The sequence below is a fragment of the Grus americana genome, chromosome 22 (genome assembly GCF_028858705.1).
Source record: "Grus americana isolate bGruAme1 chromosome 22, bGruAme1.mat, whole genome shotgun sequence".
Taxonomy (NCBI): Eukaryota; Metazoa; Chordata; class Aves; order Gruiformes; family Gruidae; genus Grus; species Grus americana.
This window is the reverse complement of record NC_072873.1, coordinates 6985297-6996805: the sequence shown is the minus strand read 5'-3', so window position 1 is coordinate 6996805 and position 11509 is coordinate 6985297. Positions and strand designations below refer to the sequence as shown.

Genomic DNA, 11509 nt, shown 5'->3' with positions numbered 1-11509 from the left:
CATCCAGGGATGTCTTAGTTCCAAGTGACAGTGTCCAAAAGAGGAGCCACTGCAGGCTGTCCCAACCTCCCATTCCTCTGTGAATGGAGAATGTGCCCTCACCCCCTTCATCCCCAGAGCAACACCCTTCTCCTTTGGCAGCATGGGGAGTGTCCACAGAGGGAAGGACCACATGGAGGCCAGGCTTGAATGCAGCAGAACTTTAATGAGTCAAAACAGGGAAACAAAGTCACTCCAAGTAAAGCAGAGCAGTGCAGGGACCCCTGGAAGCAGTCAAGAGTCTGTGGTCCTTGGCCATGGAGAAGTTCCAGCGTGCTGTCTTTCTGCCTGCCCCATAGCTAGAGGAGACAGATGGTGCCCACCAGGCTGCTCTTGGTGAGACCTTGCTGCCAAGGGGAACCAAAGCAAACAAGGAAGAGGGAGAGAAAAACAAAGCCATCCAGCTATAGTGAAATCAACATCCAAAGACTCGATCCTCTGCCCAGCACCATCTTCTGAGTTCCTCAGGATCTCTCAGTGGGGTGTTTCTAGCATCTTTCTCAGAGGAGGCACCTCCTGCCACCATAGCGGCTGGAAATGCCAGAGAGGTCACAGCACCCAGAGGTGATGGGCACTCCATCACAGCTGAGGATGCTGCCAACAGCAGCAGAGGTGGACGAGCCCACAACGGTGTTCTGTGGGAAGGAGCTGAGGATGGGGCCGGGCAGGGTCACCACCACAGCAGGCGGCTCAATGACGACGGTGGAGTTCTGGCACTGCCTGACACAGGGCTCGTTGCAGCTGTTGGCCAGCGGGGTCGGGCCACATGGCCGGCATGGCAGGCACTGGTTGTAGCAGGACATGTCTCTAAGGGTGGAGGTGCACCTGGAAGAGAGGGCAGGGAGGAAGCAGAGCACAGGGGTGGGTGAGGAGCAGCCTGCTATCTTCTGTGTCACAAAGGAGCCAAGGGCACTCCTGAGTGGGGAGTTGGAAGCTGGACCCACACAGACTTTATCACCCTGCAAAGAGCAGCCTGGTCCAGGGAGTCTCTCTCCTAACACGTAAACCAAAAGTCCTCTCAGCCCTGTCCCAGTGTCACCCTAATGAGACGTCCTCTCCATATCTCTTTCCCATAGTAACATGCTTCAAGCCCCAGCACAGGACAGAGCCAGTATCAGCTGAGAGGTCCATCAAGGAAATCTCTCACTTTGGAAGAGGAGGAGAAGGGGCTCCAGACTCACCTGGTTCTCAAGGAGAAGGAGACAGGAGAAGAGGATGAGAGAGCAGGGGCTTGGGCAGGCTTTTATACCTGCCCTGCGTTGCCACAGGACCAGAGGCACCCTTTGCAGAGGTAACAATTTTCTGACAAGCTCATCTTGCATGCAAAACATCACAGCTAATGATACGGGCTGTGCTTTCTTTTCCAACACTGCTGCCTTTTCATTTCCAGGTTTGTGCCATGCCCATTCCCTGATGAAGGCTTCTTCTGAGCGCTGGGATGAAAGGCTCCAGGATTTCTAGGGCAGGAATGCAGCAGTGCAGACAGAAGGCTCAGCCCAAGTGCTGGATGGGTCCAGCGCAGACAAGTGACGTTAGCCTGGGTCACTGTGTTGGGTCTGTTTGCAGTGCTGTTCTCAGGAAGAAGCTCCTGCCGTCCTTAGCTGGACCCCCAAGGGATGGCTTGTATGACCATGTGCCACCTCCATCTCTTTCCTTCCCTCCTCAGCTCTCCCCCATGCTCACTTGTTCTTGCCTCCCCAGGTGTGTGGGTTGTGCTGCTAGGTTTTGACCCCATCCTGCCTAACACTGCCCTCAGGAAAAAAATTCTTGCTGGTTTTGGCTCATCCCCTCTCTGTGCATCTGTGAGTACACAAAAATTGCCATGCGCTTGCCTGGGGCCTTGTCCTTCCCCAGAGTGCTCTAGCCCTGCTGCTGTTGTTCCTAGGTGTCCTTAGCCAAGTCCATGGTTCGTTGTGTTCCTATGTGTGTTCCTGTCTTGTGTGCTTTTGTGAGCAGCTGGGTTTGTGTGGATGGGTGTGGGAGCACAAATTTGTGCATGATTCCATGCCAGTGTGCAGGAGACTGTGCCTCTGTATGGGGGGGGGGGGGGGTGTGTGTGTGTGTGTGTTCATGTGTCTCCTTGTGCGTTCCTCATCAGGAGGGAATGTGCTGCTTATGGCAGGGACACTCTCCACTACTGTGTCCATGAACACCACAGAGCAGCAGGTTCAAAAGATCTGAAGGAGCCGGAGTGCAGCTGAGAGGTGATGACACCAGCCTGCTAGAGATCTGTCCAGGGAAAAGGCCCTGAAATGCAGCCCCTGCCTCCTGACTCCTCTTTTTCCTGCCCCTCCAAAGCTCATGCTCCGCTGCTGCTGATTTTAGGTCCCAACAAGGATGGTTTCACTCCAGCTTGGATCCCTAGTTTTATTCAGTGTGACAACATTGGGAGTGTCTCAGCGTGGCTGGCAGTCCCCACTCCCTGCCTCTCCAGACACCACCACAGCTGCTCTCCCCAGCGATAGAGAGTTCAAAAGGATGAGGTTTGCTTTATGGGCATGGAGAATGGCTGAGGAATCCTGCTGACCCTGTGCTGGCCATCCCTGAGTGCCCCCTCTCATGTCCCAGCCAATGTCAAACGTGCAACTCATTGACCTGGTGCTGTGTCAGGCAGGGACTGGGACCTTGTCCCATGGAGATACTGAATGCAGGGACCACAAAGCCTGGCATTGCTGTGCTCTGAGGAGAACGACAGACTCTCTGTCTTTCACAGGAAAGCCAAAGAGCTGATGACTGCTTTGGACTTCAGCCTACAAAGACTTTCATGCCCCCCATTGGACTCTCCCTCTGAGTGCCCAGCAACTGCTCCTGGGAAGCAAGGGACATTGGATCTGAGCCACATCCCCCAAAGCCTGATGCTGTCCCACAGGCATGTCCAAAGCAGTCATCTGACCCTCTTTCAAACACGGGCTGTCCACAGTGTGTAAAGTTCCTGAGACCATCTCCTGTCCTGAATGTCTGCCTGCCTGGGCTCAGGTCCAACTTGGAGGCAGTGCTGTTGAGGGCTTCCCTCCTTCCCTGTAATGGCCTTTGGTGAGATGAGGGCCAGGGAGTTCTTCTGGAAGAGCTCAGCCAGGGCTGATTCCCCTCTCTGTGGAGCTGTTTTTGAGCTGAGGCTGCAGTGTAGCCAAGGGCCCACCTCAATGTTTTCTCAGGAGGGTTCATTAAGAGGATGATAAGGTGGGTGGAAAACTGGCTGGACAACCACGCTCCAAAAGTTCTGACCATGAAGAAACGGGTGACTGGAAGCTTACAAAGACTAAAAAGGGCACAGGCAAGGTTTTGCTCCTGAGGGAGGAACCAGCCCATGTGGTCATGCAGGCTGGGGGCTGGCTGCCTTGGCAGCAGATGCACAGAAAAGGATGTGTGGTTTTAGGAGACACCCAGCTGAACGGGAGACAGCAGTGTGCCCTTGCAGCAAACGGGACCAACTGCATCCTGAGCTGTGTTAGTCAAAGTGAGGCCAGCAGGTGCAGGAAAGTGACCCTGTCCCTCTGGCCCTTGTGAGACCACCACTGGAGTACTGCATCCAGGTTGGGGCTCCCTGGTCCAAGAAGGATATTGACAGAGTGAAGCAAGTCCAACAAAGGCCACCGAGCTGATTAGGGGGGCTGGCAAACATGATGTGTGAGGAGAGGCTGAAGGAACTGGGCCTGCCCACCTTGGAGAAGAGCTGTCTCAGGGGACACCTTCTTGCTTCTACAACTACTGAATCAGAGGGGACAGAGAAAATGGACCAAGACACTGGAAGTGCTCAGCATTAGGAGTGGAGGCAATGGACATCAGCTGGGATACGGAGAAATCGGATTAAGCAGTAGCCTAAAAGAAAGAACAACAACTGGAAGGTGTTTCCCAGGGAGGTTGTGCAACCTCCATCCTGGGAAGTCTTCAAGGCTGGACTGCATATGACCTTGAGCAACCTGATCTAATGGGATCTGTTCTGAGCATGGGATTGATCTAGATGACCTCTGGAGGCCCCTTCTCACCTACCTTCTGACTGTGTACCTTTCACGGTGCCCTACCTGACCCCTGCGTGCCCATGTCACACTTGTGCTCACATCCCCTTTACCATGACACAACTTTTAGGCATTGTGCTGGGAGTGCAGAGAGGCAGCTGGAGGGAGGCTCTGGGCCTCCTCCCTGCCATCCGCAGGGCATCAGTGGCTGCTGTTTCCAGCCCCTGAGCTCAGAGACAGCTCTGGGAAGCTGGTCCACCTCCTGGTCAGGGTCCTACAGCTGTTCCAGGCTGCAGCTGGCGCTGTGCAGGCTTCTCCTCGTTGAGGGGTCGTTGCTGGAGGATGGGGAGAGTCGGACTGGCAGGAGGCAAACTTCTGCGGGTGCAGAGCCACGGAGCACTCTCAGCCCGGTCGAGACACCGAGCGTCACTGTGGCAGGGCTCAGCCCCGGGGCGGAGTTGGTGGAGGCGGAGAGGGGAGGGGAGGGGAGGAGGCACCGTGGGCGGAGCAGAGAGCCGGGGCTGGCGGGGTGCAGCGAGGCGCGGGCGGCGGAGCGGCGGGATGCGGCGGTGCCGGGGCGCAGGGCTGGCGGGGCTGGCCGCGGTGCTCCTGGGTGCGTGGGGCTGGCGGTGGTGGCGGGGCGCTGGACCTGGGGCTGCTTGGGACCGGCGCTGGGCAAGAGGCTCGCCTCTGGCCCTCCTGCTTCTCTCTTTCTCCCTTCCTCTTCCCGTCTTCTCCTTCCTTTCTCCCCTCAATGACTCCCCCCTTCCAACTCTCATTCCTACACTCATCTCTCCACCAATTCTTAATGGGCACTGCCATTACTGCACATGTCGACAGCCTCTGGAAACCCTGCACCTCATCATCTCTGTATGGTCCTGGCTGCTTCTGCAGGATTTGTTCTGGGAAATACCAGGCAGGGCTGCGTAGAAAGCAGATTTTCAGGTTTTTTTCTTTTTTTTTTCTCCTTTCTGGCAGTGGCTGTGGGCAGAGCCCAGGTGCAGCAGGAGCCGTCGGCAGAGACCACCGAGGGCACCGGCATCAACATCACTTGCTCACACCCCAACATACAGACAGGAGACCTCATCTACTGGTACCGTCAGCTCCCGGGCCGAGGCCCCGCATTCCTCACGTTGGGCAGCAAAGGGACCAAAGAGGTGCCGGACCCGCCGGGGCGGCTGTGGGTGGCGGCAGACCGCCGGTCCAGCGCCCTGTGGCTCGCCCGGCCCCGGCGCGGGGACGCGGCGGTGTATTACTGCGCCCTGAGAGACACGGGGAGAGGAGCCGGGGCTGCGGCCGGGCACGAACCACGAAGCAGGAAGGGCGGCGGGCGGGGCCGGGCGTGTGTGTCGGGGGCGGGGGGACAGCCCCGGCCGGGCCCGCCAGGGGGCGCTGCCGCTCCGCCCGCCGGGGCCGCCTCGCCCCGCCCGGCGCCGCCCGGCCCCGCGCCCCGCGCCCCTTCCCCCGCCCGACCGGCACCGGCACCGGCATCGGGCCCGCCGAGGCTCCGCAGACCCCGCGCCACGCAGCCCTGCCAGGGACGTGCCCCCGACGCGGATCCAGAGACGTCCCCCGGGTAGAAACCTTCTCCCGCCCCTCACCCCATGCTCACCCCCGCACTCCCACCGGGGCGCAGACAGAAATCCCCCGGCACGGTGCCGGCAGCGGGGCAGGAATCGCGGCCGGAGCGGTGGCGGTGTCCGGCGGTGCCCGGGCAGGAGCGATTGCAGCCGCCGGCCCCGCTGGCTCCCGTAGAGGAGCAGCGCCTTGCTGCTGTGCAGGGGGAGGCGGGCAGCAGAGATCCTCCTGCCCACGGGCAGCCGGACAGCCCTCGGTCCTGCCGCAGGGACCGGCCACTGCTGACAGGGAACACGCAGGGCCTCTCTCGCCCTTCTGACGTGCCCCACTAGGTTAGCCAAGGCGACCCTGAGCAGGTGCTTTCATCTGTTCTCTAAACACGGGCACTCCTCTCACAAGTGGGGAATGAAAAGCTTTCCTGCCAAAAGAACACCGAAAAAGGGGTGGGAGGGGATGTTTCACATTTTGCTACTTTGTCAAAGCTGGGACATCCAATGTGCACCGGAGTCCTCCAGCTACAGGCTGTCACAGACCTTCCCAAAGGTTCCTGCCAGTGTTACAAAGTCATCAAATGGAGTCAGGAGTTCAAGCTCCACACCCACAGGAGAAGGCAATGTCAGGGTCACGGGCTCCTTCAAGCACTCCCCACAGTGGCTCAGTGTTGAGATCACGAGCTTGTTTGACAGGATTCAGAGCCTTTGGACTTGAGGCCCAGCAGACAGGCTAAGAGCTTGGACTGGACACACTGACGGCAGCGTCAAGGGATGCCAGGTTCCTAGGTGGTGAGTGAGTCAGACACAGATTTGCTAAGTTGCCCAATGGAGCAGGAGGCCTCTGGGAAGAGACCATAGGCTCCAGGCAGTCCCCAGGGACCTCTGTGTGTCTCGAGTAGCTGAGAGAGCTGTTCAAAGCCCATGGTCAGAGGCTTCCAAGGCACAGAGGGAAGGATCAACCCTGCTCCCTGTCCCAGCTGGGCTTCGTAACTGTGTTTCCAGAGAACTCCTGGCAGGTGGACAAACAAGGCACAGCAACAGGCACGGCCAGGCGAGCACATGGATCAGACACAAGTTCCCATGGATCGACCCCTCTTGTTCCTGCCTCCATCTGTCCCCATGCTTGCTCCAGGCCAAACTCACTTGATCCTTCCCTTTCCCTGCCTCTCATCCTTCCCCTAAACATCCCAAGTCTTGCAAAATCCCCAAATCCTTTTCCACAGAGTCCCGTAAGGAGTCCAATACACTTATAGGCAGAAACACTGTTGAATTCAGAAGGTGATCCTCTCCTCTCATCCACCTGGGGGGTGTCGTCCCCACACAAGAGGTCGACTCTGATACCTGAAAGGAGGTGGAGTAGAGGTCTGTGAAGAACAGGGTTGTGCTGGATGTCCTCCCACCAGAGAGAAGCAGTGTCTCTGACTCTGTGTGGGATGTCTACAGCAGGTGCTGTTCCCAGAGACATTTGAAAAGGGAGAGAACTCCCCTGTGGGGGGAGAGAGTCAGACACCTAGATCTCGGAGCTTTTGCCTCTTCCTGGTTCTACCTCCTTTCAGACACTACGGAGGGGCAGGATACACTGGAGTGGCTGCAAAAGGGCCTGTCTCCATCCCTGAGAGAGGTGGGTGCAGGCTCCTGTCTCTGGCTGAGCACTGACTGGCAGGAGATGTTCATCACGGACACTCCTCCCCCGCAGGGGACTTGATGGGCTGGTTGTGATCTCCAGGAGAAGCAAAAAGCAGGAAAACAGCCTGCAGCCGTTAATTTTGTTCTTAACAGAAGAAAATAGTAGAAGATAGTGCTGTGTTTTGGATTTATGATGAGACTAATGTTGATAGCACACTGAAGCTTTTACTTGCTGCCAAGTAGTCGAGGACTTTTCAGCTTCTCATACTGGCCTGCCAAGGAGAAGGCAGGGGGCACCCAAGAAGCTGGGAGAGGACACAGACACGGCAGCTGACCTAAACTGGCCAGACTTTTCCTACTGCAGCCCAGGATGCTGTTGGCCTTCCTTGCCCCCAGGCTGCATTGCCACAGCAGACTCAGGAACAACCCTGAGACACTGAAACTGAATGGGACACAGCAGTGAGTATTCAGGAGAAGTATCCCAGCTGCATGTCCAGTTCTAACTCTTCCCTCAGCATCCACCAATGACCACCGTTGGAGAACAGCATGGTGCTCCTGTGGCTTTCCCTCCTAGCCAAAGAAGCCTAAGGAAGACAAATGTCTTCCCAGCCCGGCATCTGGGGATCAGTGAAAGCCTCACCTTGTGAGCAAGACCCATCAGCCAGCACGGGACAAGATTCCCTGTTCAATCACTTGAGCTGTCCCCCTGCTTCTCATGTCTCTCCTCCAGCTCTGGGGACTCACCAGTGCTTGGGTGGGGGGAGTCGTTGTGTCCCTGAGTCCCAGAGGGTCCTCTGTCCAATGGAAAGCTGCTGATGTCTGCAGTTCTGTGATTTAGTTTGTTCATGTGTGCATGTTTCTCTTGTGATGGTCTGTCTGGTTTAGAAAGCAAAGAGCTGACCCTGGAAAGCATCTGTGCTGGAAGCTGACAAAAGCAGTGATGGTAGCAGGCCAGGATGTTCTCATCAATGGAGTGATGTCAGCTCAGTAGGCCATGGCATCAGGTGTTTGCAGTGAGGGCTTCTGAGGTGACAAAGAAAGCTGAGTCTCTGCCCCTGGAGAAAAATATCTCTGTAGGGTACTGGGAGGTGGATGAGAAGCCCCATTCCCACCTGGATGGGGTAAGAATGCGGTAAGAATGATGAGATTTGGATCCCACCTGGAGGTGCAATTCAGGTCTGTCCTCATGCTGGGCTGTACTCAAACATCTCTGAGGGTGGATTCAGGATCTTGCAGGAAAGGCAGGACATCTGGGAAGGCAAACAATAGATATGTTGGAATATGGGGGCGCACACTAATGCCTTCTAGAATGACATTTCACAGGACCTGAGTGCTTTTCTACACCCACCTTCCACCTGAAACTCACTGCTCATTTGGCCAGCCTTTCCCTTTTCCTTCATGTTTGTAACTTCTTGAAAGTGACTGCCATGGCGTAGCATTGCTGCAAGGAGACGTTTTGGAGACTGAGCTCAACATAGGGCTTCCCTCCAGAGCCTTGCCTCCAGAAACCCACTTTTCTGTGGGCTCAGGAGCCTTTCAGTGTCTGGAGGAACTCACACACCTGAGCAAGTTCAGCAGAGGCCACTGTCAGGGCATGTGGAAGGTGAGAGTGACTGGTTCTCTAAGGTGGTCAGATCGAGTCCCTTTCCCTTTCACAGGGAAGAGGAACTAAAAGGGACAGTGACAAACAAAGCACACAAGGACACCAATCTCTGAGTAAGTGATAAGGGAGCCAAGGAGGGAGATCAGAGCTCTTCAGCCTCTGCTTGATGGGCCATTAGGAAACTGCGGGTGTGGCTTGGAAGTGGGTCAGGCTGAGCTTTGGAAGTGACAAGAAGGGACAGGAGGAACATGAGGATTATGGATGTTTGAGCGGGGTCCTGCAGGACTAGGCAACACTTCTTAAGCAATGCTGAGGGGAAAGGTCGAAGGTGGGGGCATGGAGGGGACTGGGGAGGAGCACTGGGAGGCAAGAGAAAGGATAAGAGGAGGTACCTGCACCCAAGCAGGGGCTGGTCAGTGCACTTGTTGGGAGGAGCCCTGTGCCTCTTCACCACAGTCCCTCCCCCAGCTGCCTTATTAAATCCTTTCTGAACCATCCTTCTGTGCAACATCACTCCTTTTGCCGCTTGTGAGTGGCAGTAAACAGAGAGAGTGGTGTGAAAGAGAGATCTGGGTGCCAGTAACTGGGCAAACAACCAATGGCCATAGGGATTGTAGGCCTGGGTGCCAGCACCTGAGCAGGCCAGGGTGTGTGCAGCAAGGTCTCAGTGCCAGCAACTGGAGAAGAGGCCTCTGGTCACAGAACCTGTCGGTGTCTGTGCCAGCAGCTGAAGCGACCTGGGTGTAAGCCAGGTGTGAATGCCAGCAACTGGAGAGGGAAGAGCGTGTCACAGGGGTAATACATCTCACTGTCAGCAACTGGAGGGACCGCATTGCACGTGTTTTTGTGGGAGGTCTAAAAACCAGTGACTTGGAGGGACCTCGGTGTGTTTCTCATTTCTCTTAGTGAATTTAACCCAATGTGCATGGGTGCATATGTGGAATTTGCTAGCATAGTTCAAGCTGGTGTAGGCAGTGAGTGGGAGGAAAAGCTGCATCTAAAACCTGAGCCAGAGGTGGGTGAGGGAGCCCACGGCCAGCACAGGGATATTAGACAGGCTGATATTACCAAGCCATGGTAATGTTTGAGGGATCTGCAATTGTGAGGGTGATTGTGAGAGGAGTGGGTGATTGCATGTATCTGCTATTGAACAAGAGTCTGGCCTAGCCAGAGAGAAGGAAACCACTCCCATGCTGGGTAAGAGGGCCTGGGCTCCAGCCCCTAGATGGCTGAGGACCTCTGATGACACTGGAGAGATGCATGAATATGAGTGTGCTAGTGACTCCAGAGGGTGAGGGTGTGTGCATTTTGGCTAGGGAACTGTGTGTCACAGACATACTGGAGACAGTCCAACAAAGGGCTATGTAGAAGATGAAGAGGAGCCTGGAGCATCTGTGACACGGTGATCAGCTGAGCAAGCTGGGTCTGCTCAGCACAGAGAAAAGAAGTCTCAGGGGAGATCTCATCAATATGTACAAATACCTGAGGGAGGCTTTGAAGAGGGCAGTGCCAGGCTCTTCTCCATGGTTTCCAATGAGAGGGCAAAAGGCATTTGACACAACTTGAAACAAAGAAGGCTCTCTCTGAACACCAGGACACCCTTTTTCACTGTGAGGGAGCACAGGCACAGGATGCCCAGAGAGCTTATGGAGCCTCCATCCTCGGAGGTACTCAAAATCCATCTGGACATGATCCTTTGCAACCAGCTGGAGCTCACCCTTCCTGCAGTGAAGTTTGGACCGGCTGATCTCCAGATGTCCCTTCCAGATTTACCAAATCTGTTTCTGTAACAGGAGGCCTGAAAAGAATCTGAGTGAACTGGCTTTCTGCAGCCTTCAAAAGAGAAGCTTAAGAGAGACCTTTTTGGTGCTTCTAACGCTTGAGTGGAGGATGAAGGGCCAGATGGAGCCAAACTCTTCTTCAGCACAGCAATAGAACAAAAGGCAGTGGAAACACTGTGGGACAGGCAACTGCCTACCAGAGATTTGGGATTGTGGTCTTTTTTTTTTTTTTAACGACGAGGGTGGAGCGTGGGTGTTGATCGATCCCAGTAAGAATGGGACTGTGGCTCCACAGAGTGTTGGTTGAAATACCATTAATTGGACATAACAAAAGAAAGTAAAAGGGGAAAGTACAGGTGATGTGATGTCCCTTCAGATCCTGGGAACCCTGAGTCATGGAGCATGAGGTGGAGCTTGAGTTGGGGTTTAGCACATAGCGCAAATCCTGCCCTTGCTGAGACTCGCTGGCATTGTTGTCTTTTGAGTTTTCACGGGATTTTATTAGAAATAAATCACTCCTTATTTCTACTGCTGAGCAAAAGGACATTTATATGAAAGCACGGTGCTTCCCTCCCAGATCAAGACAACGACATGTTGGTGGCAACGTTGCCAAATTTGCCAAGAGATACATACAGCTCAGCACAGCCCAGGTCTGTGCCTACCCAGGTCACATTAATTTAACAAGAAGGAACAGTTTGTTCTCTCTACCATGCCTGGTGCATGGGATCAGTTTGGAGTTAACCTGGAAAGGACGTGGTGGTAGGGCACCCCATCTGCAGTACCCCACCCCTTCACATGCCCTTTCAGCTCTGGGCTGCAGGGCTATTGCTATCTCCATCCTTCACAGTGCAGCACTCCAGTGGGTGCCCCATGTGCTCCCTGGGAGTAGGGGGTGGCCCCCTGATCCCTCACCCTGTTCCCTGCTGACCCCTC

General features: G+C 55.4%; 1 protein-coding gene across 1 annotated transcript; it reads left to right on the top strand.

The window, feature by feature from the left end:
- The first annotated feature begins 4556 nt into the window (after positions 1-4556).
- On the top strand, positions 4557-5905 carry LOC129195245 (uncharacterized). The gene is made up of 3 exons (XM_054801069.1): positions 4557-4608; positions 4974-5337; positions 5632-5905. Exons 1-3 carry the CDS (start codon positions 4557-4559, stop codon positions 5903-5905), a joined length of 690 nt encoding a protein of 229 aa, XP_054657044.1.
- The last annotated feature ends 5604 nt before the right edge of the window (positions 5906-11509 follow it).